Source organism: Sebastes umbrosus, chromosome 23 (genome assembly GCF_015220745.1).
Source record: "Sebastes umbrosus isolate fSebUmb1 chromosome 23, fSebUmb1.pri, whole genome shotgun sequence".
NCBI classification, from domain to species: domain Eukaryota; kingdom Metazoa; phylum Chordata; class Actinopteri; order Perciformes; family Sebastidae; genus Sebastes; species Sebastes umbrosus.
In genome coordinates, this window is record NC_051291.1 from 17,522,055 (window position 1) to 17,542,436 (window position 20,382).

Sequence of the window (20,382 nt, forward strand, 5' to 3'; positions counted from 1 at the left end):
GAAGCACGAGAGAGAGAGCGGGGGCGACAGGAGAGAGTAACGTTATCGACTCCGGCCCAAGCAGGAAAGTTAACAGAGTTTGGTTTGTCCGTTCTGGGCTACTGTGGAAACATGGCGGTGCAACATGTCGGACTCTGTGAAGAGGACCCACTCCCTATGTAGATATAAACGGTTCATTCTTAGGTAACGAAAACACAACGATTCCTATTTTCAGATGATTAAAAGAAAACATAGTTATTAATATTATATTCCACTTCTGCCAATAGATCTCCCTAAATGTTACACACTGGCCCTTTAAGGTAGAAGTTGTTTAATCAGTCACTGCCTTTTTGACTCCTCTATATTTTTGGTTCTGTTACTCTACGTTTTAATATTTATCACATATTTTTTCTTGTGGGGACAGTGGACGCTGTACAGCAAAAGTTAAAAAGTCTTGCTTTAAAGTTTATTACATATAGTGCGATAACGGGGGAATGTGAGAACAGCATTTCCCCATCTTTTTGTGGTCAGCTGCAATCTCGCCATGCTCATCGTGTTTCTTTTTTCAGTCTCTAGTCACCTCTCTGGGGGTCTACAGTCACATCTGACTCAGACTACAGGACAAATTTGCTGTTGTCCACAACAGATGCAAGAAGCACTTGCAAGGGCTGAACAGAAGACAATTCTCAGTCATCACTGATGGAAAAAATGTTGGTAAAAATAAATAATGGCAGTTTGATGTTAAGAAGTCTGGGTTTTTGAATCCCCAGATAAAATATCAGGTTACTAGAACACATTATTTTTTATTTTACTGCATATTTATATATGCAATAACTGACCGCCATCATTCCAGGAATGATGATAAAGACTGGGTGGACAAGACATTAGGAACGGCTAATTTATTTAAATAAAAATGGCAGATAAATCCAGATAAATGCTGTGCTCTCCTTCTGTATCAATGTAATGCGCATTAAACGTAGCAGACAGGAAATGAAGCCGGTTAATACGGCTCTATTTGCCTTGTAAATTTGGGCGAAACTATTTCCAAGGAAAAAAAATTCTCAAATCAACATTGACTTAATCAGTAAAATGATCACAACCAGCCTCTGTTTTAAGGCTGATGTTAAATGTAATTGATTTTAGTTATAATGATCTGTGAGCTCTACCACAAGACACACACACACATCTTGAGGTTTTTGATGATAGATAAGATGCAGCAAAACTTTGGCGCCGTCTGTAAATGCAGATGAACAGATGGAACGTGTTGCTAAAGTTTGGATGAGACAGTCGCTGTTCAGTATCTTAACAAAAAATGCATTATTAAGATTTTTCCTGACCTCTTTTCATAAAGATTCACAGGTAAGGACAAGTAGTACAGTGTGATTACTGCCCTGGGGTGTCCTTTCATTTTGCTGAATGACCGGTGAGAGCTCTTGGTCGCTGTCCACTGTAAACAATAACAACATCAAATCAGTGCTATAAAGAGATAAAGGCAGTAAAATGGCACCACAGAACAATCAGTGGTCCCCAGTACATGAGAAGAACATTATGAAATTGTGTCTATGTTGAAGTTGCATTATGAAAGAGTCACCAAAGGGAAAGTCCCTCACCATCTTCCATGGAGGTCAAAGGTCAGGTACAGCTACATCACCAACGAGGTCTGGTCGAGGTTTCGACATCATGCTCCAGGATGATGAATGTACACCAAGACGGAGGTCTGTGATTAAAAGGCTGTATTTCTAACTAATAAGCTGGTAGCTAATGAGCAGCGTTTAACGGTTGATAAAGGATGGAATAAAGAATTAGCTAAGCTCCCACTACGAGCACCGAGAGGGGCTCCCCATAGATCGCTTGTTATGCACTTAACTATGTGCTGCACAAAATGTGTTTTTGGTTTCATTTCCTTGCCAACCTAGGTGATTTTCCTGCTGAGCTAGTGTCAAGAGAACCAGTAGTGTTTTTGTGTTGCAAGCCTTTAGAGCTGGACTTCGACCTGGTAAGTCATCCTGCTGTGGAGAAGAAGCTTCAGAGTCACAATCCCATATCCTCTATCTATGTTCAAGAGAGCTCTTTACCACTAAATCAAGATGGATCTGGTTAGATTAAACTGAAACATACATTAACAACATGTCATGTTTTAAACCGATAATGTCCACTGTATGTGTTGTCCAACACAACCTGACATTGATTAGTAGAAATTTAAAGGTGCAGTGTGTAGGATTTGGCAGCATCTAGTGGTGTGGTTGCAGATTGCAACCGATTGAATACCCCTCTGCTCACTCTTCCCTTTCCAAGACTGCGCTAACGTGAGCCACTGAGTGTTAAACCGTGGTAACGCCGTACGCTCAGAGGCCATCTTTACCATAATAACACCACTTTAGGAGCAACGGAAGCCAGACGACGACTAGCGGTACCACGGTTTTGCACTCTGTGGCTCGCGGTACCGCAGTTTCACAAGCATGTCAAAGAACTCTAGTAACCTGTGGGTAACGTTAAAATGCAAAAGAGCTCTACACTGGCTCTCCCTAGAGCCAGTGTTTGGTTTATCCGTTCTGGGCTACTGTAGAAACATGGCGGAACAACATGGCGGACTGCGTGAGCAGGACCCGCTCCCTGGTTGCTTCCAAAATTCCATACTAACATGCTATTTAGTACGCTAAAACAGTATGTGAGATATTATAGTACGTCCGAAAGCTTAGTATGGAATCAAGAGTACGCGAATTGCATCCTATTTCTGGTGAAATATTACAGCACGCAACGCTGGACACTACGGCGACATAAATAACCCACAATGCAACGCGACAGGGGCGACAACGTTCATAACAGACGTTGACGGACAGCTTTTTAACATCAATAACGCTTCAATTTAACTGTAAGCATAAGATTTCACTTTGCTGGGCGTAATATATATTTTTAATTAATTCAGACTTTGATTCTCACAAACCGTCGTTTTGGTCACGAGGTTGGCACGGGTTACCATGGTTACACGTCTCCAACCGGCAAGGAGGCTCTCTGGAAGTGACGACGTAAATTACAGTTCAGTGCGTCCGAAAACATACATACTACTGTTTATTCACACAACAGTATGTGAACGATAGTACACCTAGTGAGTATGTAGTGCATAGTATGCAATTTCGGACCAAACCCCTATGTGTTACACACTGTTCCTTTAAATTTATGTGATAACTGTCTTATCATAATAAGCTAAATGCTAATGTAAGATTTGAGTCCTGGCTATAAACCAAAGTATTGGACAAACTGAAATTTTGACCTGTTGATGGTGCTACATGAAAAATCAGAGGATTATCAAGTTATTAGGATTAATCAACTGGGGACCGTGAATATCTGTAGCAAATGTTATTACAAACCATCCAATAATTGTCGAGCTATTTCCCGAAAAGTCAATAATGTCAACCTGCTGGTGGCAATATTCAGTCGGATTGATCCTCTTCGTCCAATAGTTGTGGAGATGCTTCAGTCTGGACCAAAGTCGTGGACTGATCGACGCCACCATCACTGGAGCCACGACGCTGGGAAAATAAATCATGACAACAAACGAAGCTGACAGGGCTCAGCACAGTTCAGTGTTTTCAATAATGAAAATGGTAATTACAGATGCATCTGGTAAAAATTTAAGCACAAAATACATAATTGAAGCTCCTTTGTTGAACACTGACAGCCACAGAAGACTCATTTGCTCCAACAAAATACAAAAATATCACGTGAGACATCAGTGATCATGACTCCCCCTTACATAGAAAACACTCCAAATATGCAAAACAAACAATCACTAGTGGGACTTTCCTTCCAAAAATTCAAAAGCTGCATCTTTGATTTACAAATAACACGACATCCACTTTCAATCATTTAATAAAAGCTTGGATATAAGACCATTTTTTTTTTGTACAGCAAGTGTTCGGTTGTTTCGAAATCCGGGAAATCCATTTTCTGATCCAACTGCAGTGAGAGTGAACAAAACGGCGACTATTACAAAGGCATTTTTCAGACATTCGACACAGTTCGGATCAGACACGACAAACAACAACGGCGCCAACTTCGCCGAGAATATTCTCTTCATCTTCTTTTGCTGTAGTTGCCAGAAACACTTTTACAAAATATATAGATATAGATTTATTTTTTTTTAATATCTCAAATATTTATATAAATAGAAGTTGATTAAAGATCTGGGCATTATGACAAAGTGCAAAATAAAAAAGGAAAAGGGGGAGGCTTTTTAAAAAAAAACTGTTAATACCTCCATAAAATTCAACAGCAACAATAATATACTCTGAAATTCATGAACTTTGTCTTAATTTTAGCTGCAACAGACTGTAACTTCCCCTTTCTATTACTATAAACAGTAAGTTTGATCTGTAGATACTAAGTGGAAACATCTTTTAATTCCCACCTGAACCATGGTTTTCAGCCGTTAAACCAACATATACTACCTATATACTAGTACATCTGTTGGTATGTTGCGTTAAACAGAGAAAATGTATACTGTTATTGCAGGCTTGGTAACTGTACACCGCGAGTACCCGCATAAACCATGTGTATCTAGAGTGAAATAAAAGACCACCAGGCCGGTAAACCGATCTAAGAGTACTTAGACGATCTCACTCACACACGCTGATGAATAAAGTGTCATCATGGGAAGCACTTGGGAAAAGCATAACAGGAATACAACTGATTATGTACAATCCATTCATCATTAGTGCTTTTGAGACAAAAAAAAACAAAATAACAAAAGTTATTTGAAGCAGCTGGCGAGTACCGGGTGGGAGCGTCGCTCACAGCTTCACGCTGCTATTAAGCCAATCAAAATGCTCTCAGTTACTTTGGCTTCATCAGCAACACCAGATGAATCGACAAGGTACTATTCAGACATTTTAAAAGTTTTTTTTTTACCATATTATGGCATCCATAATACCACTTTTAGCCAAGGAAATCACTTCACATTCCCAGTATTTAACATTTTTCCTGCACCTATACAGTATAACCATGTTTGTGCCACTTTGGACAGACAGTTTTGGTAGTGAGCCGCTGTAGAAAATATATGCACTTGTTTTGCACACCTGATGCTGTATGTATAGGTATTTAAAAGACATTAAAAGGCTCACAGGAATGGCTCCGCTGCATTTCCAGTGTGCAGTGAGCCACTAGAGAAGACATGGTACCATGCTTGATGGGTGCAGCTGAGAAGTAATTGAAAGCATTTTGACCTGGCTTCGATTTTTTTTTTTTTTTACATACACAACAACCACGCACTGAGACTAAGACCGATCGGTCCTGGAAGATAAAGACAGTTTAAAAATAGAGCTATAGTTTTTGAACATTGGAAGAAGTATGAAAAAAGGGTGGAACCACAGGCAAACAGGAATGTGGGGCCCTTTGTATGAAAATACTAACCAAGGCCTGGTGTCACAAAATCAACCTTTGTTCATTAGCGAAAATCAGATATAAACTGTTGAACCATTTGTGAAAAAATACTGGTATACTGACATTTTGGACCGTCATCTCTTCAGTTTGACAGGGTGAATAAATGGTAGGAAAATGCATCAAACTACAACATAACTGATTGTGAAGGTTCATTATTAACCTTAGAAATAATAGACAAAAAAACAATCTTAACTCATGGTCCATTCCCTCCTCATGTGATGACACCTGAGCCATCTCCAGGGCAACGGAGTAAACTCCATCTGCTGATGAAGGCTGTGGCGATATCCCAATTTACAACTACATACACACTATGCAGGTTCTGAGTATGTAGAGTGTTCACACTGGATACGACAAAATTGAATCGACTCAAAAGAAGTCAAAAGGCATGCTAAGAATTACAAAAATAAAATACTCTTGAGTGTGCCTTTGATGGACCTTTGTGGAAATGGAGGAGCTGCTTATTGCTGTGCAAAAAAAAAAGTACATAATTTACAGGTAGTGGTGAGACAGCTCCAGAAAGATCTAGCAAAAAAAAAGGAAAAAAACACTAATAAATCTTGGCTGACATCTGTCGGTGCATATATTGTATCATTTACAGCACACTTTAAGGCGAGACATCCCAGGTAAAAACATGAGATTTGGGGCTGTTTTGCTTCTTATTTACTACATTTTTGTCTATTTGCGTCTGTAGATTTCTCCTAAATTCACCAAAAGTTAAACATAACATTTCTGAAAACTTGTAATACAAAAAATATTCTCTTAATGTAAGTTATCAACTGGGGAAGTTTCATGTTGATATCTACTAGCTACATTTTTTCCTATTAGTATCTCGCAAAATATCTTTAAAGGGTGTTTTCTCAAAATTAGGTTTTTCTCACTCTGAGCCAGAAATCTTCACTTCAGTAGCTCCAAACTTTCCAGTTTCATTCCTATTTATATTCTGAAGGTTTTTATAGAGGGATTTGTTCATATATCATTCATAACCTGATTTATAAAACATTTTATTCATTCATTTTATTTAAAAAAAAGGGTGAAAATGGATTTATTTTTATGGCTGTTGACAGTATTTTCTAGTTTATAGAGTGATAAAAAGAGATATCCAAATTTCCGCTCTGTAAAAAAACATTAGACTCTAATACCTCAACAAAATGAAATAAGAATTTTGAACCTGGCTTCATCCATTAATGTTCAGATTTTTTGCTCGGGAAATGTATGCCAATTGGCACATATTTAAAATGATATTGCCATATTTAAACATAAAATTTCAGAAAATGTGTAAAAAATAAATAAATAGTTTTCTTAATTTAAGTGAACAACTGGGGAAGTTTCACGGTGATATCTATTAGTTTTATCCTATTCACCTGTAGTGCCTCTCCTTAATGGTTAGTAAATAGTACATACTGTGTACAATTAATAACTTTGATTGAATTGGGTGTACCTTGAGTTAAGATATTTTTTGTCAGACTTAGTTATTTGAACATGTCTGAATAAAATACTTTTTAGAATTGACCACAGGTTGTTATCTGTCTGCACAGCGAAATAGAAACGACATACACAGCAGCCACAGTCAAAGTTTGTATTTGGCTGCGTGTTGAGTATTAATCTGTAGTCATTTTAAAATCTTGCTAATGAACAAGTTCTTGAAGATTTTGAGAAACCAGGCCAATCTCTTCAATCATCATTAAACACAGAGCTATATGTAGGAGGGCAAAATACTCCGTCTAGCTCATATTTAGTAAAAGGGGACAATTATTAATAAATACAAAAATAATAACAGATATGTACACATTTTTCAACAATATGATCTATCATAATACTTTCAACAGTTCTTCAAAATACCATAGAAATTATGTTTTTGCTCAAAAAGTCTCTCAAACATCGAGGGTCAGTTAGAAAACATAAATTATTGTACAAAAAAAAAAAGATCCAACGCCGTGGTTAATCATTCCTTTTTGGATGCAAGTCCTGACACACAGACAGGAGTTTGTGTTTCTTGCAACATTTGAAAACCAGAACGAAAGAAAAAAACAATTCTTCAAATAAAATGTCTTCCTATATTGAAATACAATGCATTGACGCGGCATCGTTGGTAACGCGTTTTTTTTCTTCCCTTGTGTGAACAGGTCCTTGTGTGGCACTGCTGGAGGCTGCTCTGGAGTCGCTGAAGAAGGGAACGAGGGGGGAAGCGAGGGCAGTAAGTGCACTTTGAACACAGGCATGCTGGGATGGATGGTGGGGGGGAGAATTGTACAGACAAAGTTGTTTGATACAAAGAGTAGTAAAGAAAGATGGAGAGAAATACAGAAAGAGAGGAAAAAGCTGGATAAAACCCAACTAAAGCTGCTGTTGTCTCTTCCATCTTTGAGGAAGAGGAGAAGCTAAAATCAAGAGAAAGGACAGAAAAAGGGTGTAAGTGGGGGGCAGTTGAGGTGGCATAGATGAAGGCTGAGTCCTACAGTAGTCGTGTCAGTAGGTCCTTCAACCATCTAACTCCCAAAAACAATCACAGACCTCTTTCGTCGTCAGCTGACCGGACACGGCAACCAGGAAAGTGTCTCCCCAACAGTTGAACAGTGGTGGTATTATTAACAATGCCTCAAAAAGAGGCAAATTCCCTTTTCAGAGGATGAGTTTTTTTTGGATTCCGCTGTCTTGTTCTGAAAAGGCCGCGAACCGCAGCGATGCACGGCAGCTTTTCCATCACAGCGATCCGTAATTAGAAGGTGGAGAGTGGAAGTTAACTGCCAGCCGGTCTCGACTGTGGGCAAAGACTCCAGAGCCCCGGTGTCACAGCGGGGGTGAGCTGAACTGTCATTGGATGAATGAGGGGGGGGGGTGACACCGCCGAGATGAAGCAGTCTGATTGGTGCTGTCAGCGGAAGAGTGGTGAGGTCAAAGGTCACAAACGGTGGTGGTCTGCACAGCTGCCCAACATTCTGTCCGTGAAACAGGTTTCTCTGTCAGTGATGCAACTTGGCCTGCAGGGAGACGAAGACTTTCATTTATTATCGGTGGCTTTACTGTGTTGCAAAATGACTTCTAACATCTTTGAAAAATATACAGAAACGTTCAACAAATTTCACATGCCTTTAAACTGCCTTTTCCCACCTGACCTGTGCATTTACACAAACTATTCATATTAGGGCTGTCCCTTTTTATTAAAAATCTGAAATATCGGAACAAATGTCACAACAACAAATGTTGCTGGGGTCACCTGTGAGTTGGGCTTCATGGGTTGTGTTCAAAATAAATCTCAAGAAATTACATGTTAGTTCTCACTCATTCAAGCTTGATTTGCAGCCCTAAAGCGTGGGAATGTGTATTGTGTTGTTTCATGTTGTGACTCACTTTGCTTTGTTGGTTTCAGATTTTGGGTAACTGAAAATTAATGGTTTTGGTTTTCTGAGAGAGCTGACTGATTTGTTTTGTTTTGTTGTTCTGCAATTTTAGCATTGTATCTTTTATAACCTAGACAGCTGACAGTTTCACGAGGCTAAGAGTCGACAGCCACGCCAGCAGCAATGTGAACACGGTTCCTACATCTTTTCCTAAGTCAAATTCAAGCACTTTTACAAGCTTTTCCAGCATCTTACAGCTGTGGTAAATTGCATATTTATATACAGTACATACTGTATATGCAGTATGTTGAGTATTTCACTTCTTCATCACATTATATCAGATGTGCTATAAACAACCATAATTAAGTTTCGTTATAGCTTTCTACAGAAGAGTGGGGAATTAAAGGAAAACACAACAAAGTGTAACGTTTCAAATTGTGTCTCCTGTTTGTTAGTAGACTTGGCGTCCTATATAACCTGGCTGAGCCAATATAAAACAATCACTAGACAAATAACTTCAATTTCAATAACATCTTAACTGAAAGTGTGCAAAAATAAGGGAACATTAGTCTTCAGCTTCTTGACCCTTTTTCAATAAGATGTATACAAAATAGTGTGCAAATCAGAGTAAAATCTATGAAGCTTCCAACAGGAGTAAACATGAAGTTATACAGACTGACAGGTGACTTGTTGATTGGACAGTTTTGGCGATTGTCATCCTGCATCATCAGAACCCACAAGGGGAAATTAAATTCCGGTGACTAACAGAAGTTTAAGCAGCACTTTATTGCTTCTAATGTTTTTTATATGCTTTGATTAAAAACTAATTATAAGCATTATTAGTATTATTAGACTGCAAATTGGCCGCATGTTATGATGAATAATGGTAGAGACAGGACAGTAGAAAAGCCCCGCACGGACACGCGCATGAGGCCTATTACTGTGGGATTGCTGTCACACGCTTTCTAATGGAGTTAATGAACTGAGAAAGTACACAGAGTCAGCTAGAAGCACAGCAGTTTTCACAGCTTTTGACCTATTAATCAGGGAAAATACATGCTGACGTGCTCATATCCGTGGCCTCATACAGATCAATAAGATTGCCTCCTGAACAGACTTCCTAATCAGCAGATGGATTTATTGGTAGTTTAGCTTTTGAAATCATGCTAAAGTCACATGTCTGCTATCATTAAATCCTGTGGTCGGTTTGTTTGTTTTCACACCCCAAACGAACTGCACCGGAGTACGCTTTTCAGGCGGTCTTGTTTCAGTTGTTTGGTCCGCACCAAGGTTCGATTGACAGCTTTCACACTAGCCCCAAAGAACCGTACTAACCGGGAAAACAGACCTGAGTTTGTTTTAACCGAACCAAACTTGTTCAGTTGACTATAAGGTCAGTTTGACAATTCAGAATTGAGCACACCAAATTACACTCAGGGATGTTCCTAGAGAGACAGTAACACCTACCTGTCTCGGGGACTCGGGTCCCAAAGCCAGTATTCCCACGCTGTCGCTCCCATTCCCAAAGATGCTCTCCAAACCGCCCGGCCTGCTCAGCTTGCTGGCCTTCCCTCTGTAAGAGCTGGGACTCCTCCTCTTCCTCCCCTCTGCTCCTCCCCCATAAGCCAAGGGTCCGGAGGGGGAGGCCAGGGGCGGATGGGGAGCGGAGGCAGGCTCCCTGCTGGGTGAGTAGGGTATACTGGTCGTGCCAAGTTCGCGACTGGAGACCAGAGGAGGAGGCCATTAATGATATATATATAGTAAGCTCCAGTACAATTTTCACAGTACAGTCGGATCTATTTGGACTGCTATAAAATCATCACAGCGGATTTCACAGTGCTGTCTATTTTAGAGGAAAGCTAAACACCTGTCATCACAGCCTTTGCACTGCTGGCACTGTCCTCTCTGTTTACACACCACTCTCCTTTTAATAAATCACCCTCTCATGTGCTTCTCTGCATCATTTCTACTATGTCGTGTTGAGCTGAGCCTGTATTGTGTCGTTTTCAGCACCGACTTTTAACATCTGGGGCTGATCGAATACATTTCTATGACTGTTTAAACTTTTAAACAGCCTACCTGTTCTGTGAGTTGTGGCTTTGAGACCCATCGGCTCTGGATAGCCAGTCCTGTCCGCCGCTCCAAAGCCCACTTGCCCCGCGCCCAAGTCCCTTTTTCCTGGCTGGGTTCGCTGCCGTCCCCCCTGAACCTTGTAACGTTGGATGATAGCTGCTGCCGTTCCTCCTAAGATTATCCACAGTCGGAAACAAGGCAGAAGGAGAAAAGGATGAGGAGGAGGGGTAGGAAGAGTTTTTCCTCCTCTTAGATCCCGCTACCGAGTCCTCCGTGTCTTTGGATGGGCGGCCGGCTTTATGCGTGCCGTTACGGGCTTTACCCAGCGCGGAAACTGGGGCGGCGGGCTGCGGAGCGTCTCGAATGGTGAACACCCCCGCCGTGGATGCAGACTGAGGAAATGTGGCGGTGCAGGAGAGGGAGTTGGAGGGGGAGGAGAGGAGAGGAGAGGTGAAGGAGGTGGGAGAGGGAGTCTGTTGTGAAGTGACGGGGGAGGTACCGGAGGAGGAGAGGGAGAGGGGGCTCTCAGCAGCCACAGGCATCTTCCTAAAACAGGAGGAGGATAATTTAGAAGATAAGACATGCACCAATTACGCTGCTTCATTGCCGATATAGATTCAGAGTACTAAACCTCAAGTACTAATCGATATGTTGTATTTTACTGAACAATGGCTTTCTGTGTCTAGATGAATTGGGACATTTAGAATGATTTTCTTACATCTTAAACTTATTAGCTACTGTTGCTCCTCCCAGGATTTTATCAATATGATGAACACTCAGAAATTCCTTTACCAAACTTTTTACTTATGATTCCTTCAAAAGGGAAACTTTGCAGATTTTCAACCGGCTTTGTATCGTTGCAATGAACGATATTCGGCTTCCCTCCGTGTTGGAGGGAACCTTAAATGAACTGGTTTCTTATTTGATTACATTTACACATGACATGACACTAAATTGTATTTCTTTCCCTCATGAAACAGGTTAGCATACAAATCACTTTCTCTCATATTTACACCCTTTCATAGTGACAGTAAATCTGGTGAAATCAAATCCCAGTTAACCCTAAGTTTATACAGTAGCTTGGAAATAACTCCAATGTGTGTTGTGTGCATTTACACGTTGACTTCTATGTAAAAAAAAACTTTACCTACTTCACCCAGAGTGTATGTTCTCACCTCCACATCTGTGCGTTAAGGTGTTTCTCCACCATGTTCTGGAGCGCCAGCCTCATCCGGTCCCATCGCCTGTCGAACACGTAGTGGCCCCGTCCCATGAGCCGGCGGCTGAATACGCAAAACTGGAGGGAGGAAGAAGAGGGAGGGTGAAGAGGATCGAGACAGAAGGGAGGTGAGGTGAGGCATGGAGAGAAAAAGGGAGAAGAGGAGAAGGCACGTGAGAAAAATGAGAAAAAGAACAGATGATCAAGAGAAATCAGACGTAAAAATACCAAATTAAGACTGACTGATAAAACAAGCAGCACTAAAATCTACTGGAGAACTTAACACTTAACAAGCTGTAAACCTGACCATCTCCTATGCTCGGACAATATTACTAAGTCAATGTCTCTTTTTAGTTTCTAACAGAAGACGCGGCTTGACCATATGCGAGTTGGCAGCTCAAACTTTAATGTCACCGGTTTAGTGACAATATACACTATAATGTCATATTCAATTAAGACAGGAAATGACAGAGTCATGTATCCTTCCTGTGATCACCTTTTTGGTCTTGAACCAGATTCTGAACAACAGTTTCTATATTAATCCTCCTGTATGTCTTCAGGTGGGCAGTTTGGCAGGAACGAGTCAGTTTGTTAAACAGTGTTTTCTTTACACGTATTTAACTGCAGACAGCACAGGAATATAAATGTAAATGAGCGCTGTATATACAAAGCATTTGCCCATAACATCATGGACACTTTTTAAACAGCTCCATCGACATGCTGACATAAAAATTGCACACAACCCTCACCTTGTTTTGCACTGAAAGCATTCAATAAGAGCTACACCTGAGTCTGAACACCGACAAAACCAATTCCTCTAAATGGCATCTAACATGTGTGTTAGTGCAGCATTAGTAATCACAGTATTTACCCCTAAAGGCTGTGGGTGGCGATTGGAGTAGTGAAAGGCAGGTCTGTCAGTGTCCTCGGGAGTCTCTGCGTCTCCCTCGTCACTGGAAAGTCGACCGCCGTCTCCTGCTGCCGCCACCAAACTGTGGGGAGACGGCTCTGGGTTAGGGGCCGGGGCGGGGGCCGGTGCTGGGGGCAGAGGACTGGAGGTGGAGGTGGAGGTGGTGGAGCCGGGAACCCTGGAAGGAGGGCATGGTAGAAATAAAGAGGGGTGAATAAAAGAAAATAAATTGAGAGTAGGAGACAGCGGGAAATGGAAATGAGGAGAGAAAATTTAGTGGTATGGAGAAGCAAAGATTGGAAGAGAGAAGGAAGAAGGTGGTTAACCGAGAGGAAGTGATGGATGAAAACAGAAAAGCAAACATGAAAACCTGTCATATCAGCACCAACACAGTAATCAATGTCATTCTCAGGGTTTTGTACAGTGACAAAACCCCAAATAACTTCCTTTTTCCAAACACAGGATCATCTTCTGAATGGAAAGAGGAAATGAGTTTCTATTGTTTCTCCTTCTTATAGCGCTGTTGTTGTTTACAGCATCCCCTGGTGGGAAAAACATGAACAGACAAGGATTTCCCATCATCCATCTGTCCAGGCCCAATACAGTTCAACTCCAGTGATGTGGAAAAGTATTAAAAGTCCTATTTAAGTAAGAGTAAAAATAAATAGCTGTAAAAGTAAAAGTCTTAAATCACTGGGTAAACTGTATCCAAAATAAATACGGAAATATAAATAATGCTTAGTAAATAAAGAGTTTTGTTCAGAAAGTGTTGCTTTTCCTTAAAAGAACAGATTACTACTACTACGAGATTAGTACTTGATTTAAAGAACATAAAGAAATAGAATTATAAAAATACTTAATTATTTGGAAAACAAGTAAATTGTATAAAATAAATAAATTGATGATAAATAATAAATAAATAGTTTTAATATTTTAAATTTTATAAGCAACTAAATATCTAATTGTGAAAATTAATAACCAATACTGGGGGTTTAAATGCTACTAAATTTATAGCATTTAAATATTTTACGTACAATTTTTATGGATTTATGTGGTTTGAAATGTCCCTCTTTGTAAATAATTAGTTTTACACCAAGGATACTTCTTCCCCTCATATTCTAGGAAGATTAATCACATGAGAGAGCATAATCTGACTGGACACGGATCTGATCGATCCTCGGCCTTTCTTTGCTTCCGTATACACATGCAAAGTTGATACTGTGTGTGTGGGCATCCACTATCCTACCTGGGTATGTGTGCGTTCGCCAGCCGTAGCTTCAGCATGGACAGAGTTCGTCCGTTTGGGCAGTGAGGCTTGCTGGGACACGAGGTGTCTTGTGACGTGATGCTCTGGCTGCTGCCTTCCTTCCCTCCCTGCGATCCCTCCCTCTCCTTCTCCTTCGCTCCCTCGTTCACCTTCGCCCGCCCTTTGTGCTCGGCAAGGAGGACGTCGAAATGTTTCCTTCGGCCGGAGACGGCTCGGCGGTGGGTTAAGGAGTGAGTCTGTGGCAGCCAAAAACACACACAAAAAAAAAGGTTAATAGCAATTTCATGCTCGTCCCTCCGTGAGCTAATAAGCACTAACCGCTTAGAGATATTAGGTTATTTCCAGAGAGACTTTGAATTCTTCACATATCAATACTTTCATTAACAGAGTGGAGCTCATTCAGCAAGGGCTGATAGTTGCACTCCCAGGGGCTTGAATCACGGCTCTCTGGTTTCAGGAAAGTTTCCATAATCACTGCACCATGCTGCTGCCCACGTCACACCAGACTAACGTGGGTAAATACTGCCGGTGCATGGTGAGCCTGTTTACCCTTCCAACTACTTTGGAAGGTAACCAGCTATCAAACATTTGGTTTTCCAATAGTCCTCTAAAAAGGATGTGTGTGCGAGGCTGGTGAATACTGGTTTAAACAGCTAGTGTGGCTTTTGGAAGGAAACGTGTTTCCTGTACTCACTCAAAGAGGCTTCTTCAAATGCTGTAAGACGTGACAGGTGCATCTTATATACTCATAAATATTATGAATAACAAATCTTTGATTGATTTAGCTGCCGCTCGAGGAAGACGTTAAACACATAATAAACCTGAGATCAAGCAGGACGACGGCAACAGAACCTGGATGAGATGCACAAATTAATTGTACTTTATGAGTGTTTTATCTTTTATTTTCTCATTTAAAAATCATCACTAACTTTACATGAAACGCCGCGTACCAGAGAGCATCAGTGATCATGAAAGTTTTCGGTTCCTCCTGCAGGTTTCTAAAGACTCTCTGAGCCTCCTGTGAGGCGGTAGGAAGTATTCCTTGATCTAAAATCATTTTTAAGAGCATCTTAAATAGGGCTGCACAATTAATTGAAATTTTATTGAAATGTCAATATGTTTTTCTGCAATTTTTGAATAGCAGGTGGTGCAATATTTGTTAAAAGCAAAATGTGTGTCAAAATACCCTTTTAAATTAAATATTGTGGTGCTGCAGAGATGTCCTGGCCTACACATCATCTTCTACAGACTTAAGAAAACATCTTTGTTTGTTACAGATCCCCACAAAAATCACACCATAATCATTTTAATATGTTTTCACTGAAATGAAAATAATGATGTAAAAATGTTCATTCCCTCTAATATCGCAAATCATATTGCAGCCTTAATCTTAAATTAGAGTACCTTTGGGAAACACCCCTTAGGGCGTTTTTACAAGCCAACATTTAGTCCATTTTAATTAAACTCTGGTGCGGTTCTTTTGGGCGGTTGTGAACGCAGTAATCGGACTCTGGTGTGGACCAAAACAACCGGTGCTAGACCGCTTGCGAGAGGTGGTCTCGGACCGTTTCCAAGTGAACCACAATGCAGGCTGCTTGTGTGGGCATTTGTTGAGATGAACGCAGTTAAACATTTAACATGAGTGGGAGAGGACTGACCTGGACTTCTGCAGAAGTCCAATATTTGCTTGACATCTGGGCCGAAGAGAACATACAGAATATGCTAAATAAAGTCCACAAAAATAGTGAGGTTTATAAAGTCATTTGAGATAAACTAGAGGAGAAGGGATTTGTGTGCACTTTAGATCAGTGCTGAGTCAAAATGAAAAAAAAAAAACACGAAGACAGCAATATTTCAAAGTCTGTATAGAAGAGGCAGCTCTCGAGACGAAAAAGGTTTGGACTGGGTTACTAAGATGGAGTTCACGGCCATCTCAACCTTAAGATGCTTTTTGGGAAACAGGGCAAGGGCTGCACAATATATCGTTTTCTTAATCGTCATAGCGATGTCAACTTGTGCAGTAAACACATCGCGAAAGACTACAATATTGCACTCAGGGATTTGTTTAATTAGTTGAAAGAGAGTATCAGTAAATGCAGCTATCATTCTCTTTTATTTGTGTCTTTTCTGTTCAGTTCAATGTTTAATTTATTTAATAAAACTAAAAAATCTTTTTAATTCAACAAGCAATCTATTGTATTGTAGTAGAATACTGAAAGCAGCAGGAAGGTAGAACTAAGGAGACTTTAATATCTGTTTATTTATGGCAAATAATATTGTTATCGCGATAGTCAACAACGTTATTCCATAGTGCATATTTTCCTCAAATCGTGCAGCCCTAAACATGTCCCTTTCTTTAAAATTATGGTTGCCATTGGGACTACTAGTAGAAATGAAGACATAAAAAAAAAGCTGAAAACACTCTCAGCCACTCCAAACAATATCAACGCACGAGCCTGATACATCTCTAATTACAAACCAGTTTGCAGTGATTACTTAAGCTAGGAGTAATTAAAGGGCAGTAAAACAGAATTTTACTGCTGAAAGATGTTGTAGCCTCATCCGACATCTATAATTACCTCATCAAGGGAAGTGTGGGCCCTGTAATGCCTCGGCACTGCTACCCCCGTATTAACAGAGAAAATGGGATGTGCAGACGTATCACGGAGACAGACGGGGCGGCAGACCGGGTCATGGCGTGTGATGACACAGCGCAACCCTTCAATATCATTACTCTCATAAACAAACAAAGCTGCTTTCCTGGTCGGACAGGAAGCAGGAAGGAGGGTCAGAAACTATTATTGTCTATGCAGAAAATTACACACAGGTGGAGCGTTTGTGTGCGTTACCTTGCAGGTGAGAGACCGTGTGCAGGGCCGCTTAGTCTCTGGGTCCTGGACTCCACAGTGCTTGTTAGGATCAAACACTCTCCCTGTAACACATGTAAACACACACACACACACACATATTAGATTGGCAATAAAGACCATAATTTAGTCATTTCCCTCCCTCTTTCAAATATCAAATTTCCTGGGAGCCTCACAGTACAACGAGTATATTAATTTGTCTCCTTTGAGGAGGCAGTTTGTTCACTGACATTTGTCTATTCACATATTCCTTTGTTCATTCAATCATTCAGCTGTGCTCTGAGGCTACTATAGTCTAATAGTACTGTTCTGTGTGACATTATTAGCAGTGCTTCCAGTTTCAAACAGATACAGATCCCGCAAGCTGTGACAAATCATTCCTGACAGGACGTGCTGGCAGCCGGACAGGAGTCGACTGTGACTGACAGCCCAGGAAACCCTCTCCTGTTTTAATGAATAGAAATTGTACTTCGATGATGAAATGGAGTCATTAAAGACGGTGTCAGTTTGCAGCCAACGTCTCTGATGTTTATTTTAAAGAGCTCTTCTCGTAGAAAAATGTTTAGAAAAGCCTCAGGAAAGAAAGAGCACTTGAGATTGATATGAAATATTCTTACAAAATGTTCTCAGTCATCTGCCAAACATGGAACAGTTTGGGTTATTTCACAAGAGATACTTTTGTGTTTCATTTTTTTCTCTGTGCTGTTTGAAGTGTGCAGGATTCAGCAACATTTAAATCAGATGACAAACAGTTGGTGAGTAGTTTCACTCTCATCAAATCTGATCAAACCATATCCACACTGTGCTGAAGAAGCAGATTAGCTGATTATTTAAACTAGTAATAAATAAGAACTAATGGAGCTTTTTAAGATTTAGAAAGATAAAGAAAAACATTTGGTAATATCATTTTCACTCACTTTATATTGAGTTGCAAGCCATCTGAGTAATGTTTATTGTGCAGTTATGTTATGTTTTGTCCACCAGCCATGTCTCATAAAGGTTGTACCAGCCAGTATACAGTATATATGTCCCCCCCTCTTTGTCATCTAGTTTGGTCTGAGTTGGTTGTTCAGATCAGTTTTGTTGAACTCTTTTACAGCCCATTTCTTTTTGTATTTTTTTGTAAATAAAAACCCACGTTTTTGAAAAACACACAGTCCCTGCTCAGTCCCTAAAATCCAATAAGGCAGCAACAAGAGCGATCATAATGACAGCACATATTTTAAATAAATTCTCAGTTTAACCATCATTTCAAACAATAATGCATCCACCGTGTTGTACAACAATGCACTGTGGTATGTAAGGTAGGTCAGAGTTGATCCAGGATGTAGTTCTGATAAATGTTTACAAGTGACTGTTTGGGCAATTACTTCAGTGTTTTTAATAATATGGTCAAACCAGACCACTGTTTTAAACTTGTTGATTATTAGATTGCCATAAAGTAGTTGATTATTCTCATTGTTGATTAATCTGTTGATTATTTTCTCGATTAATCGATTAGTTGTTTGGTCTATAAAATGTCAGAAAGTAGTGAAAAAGGTCGATCAGTGTTTCCCAAAGCCCAAGATGACATCCTCAAACGTCTTGTTTTGTCCATAACTCAAAGATTTTCAGTTTACTGTCATAGAGAAGTAAAGAAACCAGAAAATATTCACATTTAAGAAGCTGGGATCAGAGTATTTCTACTTTTTTTGTCTTAAAAAATGGATTATCGATTATCAAAATAGTTGGCGATTAATTTAATAGTTCACAACTAAGTGATTAATCGTTGTAGCTCTAGTTGCCAATTCCTTTCAGCTGGTGAACAAATAGCTAAAAATCATAAATACAAAAAATAAGAAAAGAAGTTATAAAACAAAGTGAATTTTCTATTTACATACATAAAAAAACCTTCTAACACCACTCATTACTTCCAAATGTTTTACATCCTTGATCAAATGGTAAATGTTGGAACTAAGTTGAGCCATGGAGAGCAAACTTCAGTGAATTTTCTATGCTGATAACAACAGCAAAAGCATTGCTCTGAAACACAGGGAGACCTTTGTAGTCCCACACAAACTAGCCGGCCAACAGCAACCTCCAGTCAGCAGGTTATCTTAAACAGTGTTACTGTCAGAAGGCTGTAATCTAGTGCTGGCCTTTGCTATAATCCCTGTAATCTTTCTGTGCAGTACCAGACAGCTCCCATGCATACGGTTAGACGAACAAACACGCATGTACAACAACAAACATGCACTCAGACATAAACAAACTCACGTGCTCACTCACAAGTTGACACAGACTTTAAAAGGAAGTTGACAGAGAGAGAGAGAGAGCGAGAGAAAGAGAGAGGAAAATGGTTAGTGTGAACGCAGACAAAAGGAAGACACTGATGAGAGGAAACCAAACAACAGAAAAAAAGCAGAAGAACAAGATGAGTGGGAAACAAGACGATGATGAACAGAGAGAAAACACCAACAGCGAAGATGAGACAGGAGTGTGCGAAAGAGAAAACAAACGAGGCCAGAGTATGAGTGTGCGAGAGAGAAACGAGGAGGTCGAGGCAGGAGGTGGAGAGTGAGAGGATGAGAAAATGTAGAGACGCAGGAGGTGGGGGAAATCTCTCAAGAAGACGAGCAGCTTTCTGGCAGCGGGAGCTCGTGAATTAGAGGGTGTAAATCAGAGGCTCGGAGCACAGCGAGACGCAGCACAAACCAAAAGAGAAATGAGGGAAGGAGAGGGAGCGCTGGATAGAGAATCATGACAACAACAACCAAGCATCCATCACAAATTTGACTTTATTGCTTTGAATTGTTTTTACCTCTCTTACTTTGAGATGACCACGAGTTTAACTTGTGTGCATCGACGTTAAGTTAAGAGGAAAAAAAGTTGAGTTTGGAAGTTAGAATGAGAAGAAAACAACAGTAGATGGGAGAAAAAATAAGTGAGAAAGATAGTGAAAGTAGTGAGAGGATGGAGAAAAGCCTTTCACCCTTTCTAAAACACACACATTCTCACCCCACCACTGTCCTGTCTGCAGCCAAACACTCAGACTGGAAGCTTTCCAAACGATACTGAGATAAGAAATAGGGAGTTTGTGAGCTTTTTAAAGCATAGGCATGGAAAGCTTAAAGGGATAGTTTGTGTGTTTTGAAGTGGGGCTGTATCAGGTACTTATCCACGGTCAGTTTCTTACCTAGAGTAGATGATGGTCGTCACGCCCCCCAGTTTGGAGAAGCAGACAGAACGTACCGCGCAGAAGCAAAGCAATGTACTGCTGTGGACGGGGCTGGCAGCAAATCATATTTTAG

The 20,382-nt window shown here is 40.3% G+C and overlaps 1 protein-coding gene across 4 annotated transcripts in view; it reads right to left on the minus strand.

Annotated features, from left to right (window-relative positions):
• Positions 1-6,898: 6,898 nt before the first annotated feature.
• The window catches only part of atxn7l1 (ataxin 7-like 1), a 34,183-nt gene continuing 20,699 nt past the window's right edge, over positions 6,899-20,382 (minus strand). For 2 of the 4 annotated variants that reach the window (XM_037760181.1, XM_037760183.1), the window contains 7 exons: positions 17,075-17,157; positions 14,205-14,461; positions 12,920-13,136; positions 12,005-12,126; positions 10,836-11,375; positions 10,224-10,476; positions 6,899-8,396 (listed from right to left, as the gene is read on the minus strand). In XM_037760181.1, coding sequence (XP_037616109.1) covers positions 8,379-8,396; positions 10,224-10,476; positions 10,836-11,375; positions 12,005-12,126; positions 12,920-13,136; positions 14,205-14,461; positions 17,075-17,157 — 1,490 coding nt within the window. In that variant the 3' untranslated portion in view covers positions 6,899-8,378. The remainder of the gene's footprint in view (positions 8,397-10,223; positions 10,477-10,835; positions 11,376-12,004; positions 12,127-12,919; positions 13,137-14,204; positions 14,462-17,074; positions 17,158-20,382) is intronic. The other 2 variants (XR_005205457.1, XM_037760182.1) reach the window with 2 other exon arrangements.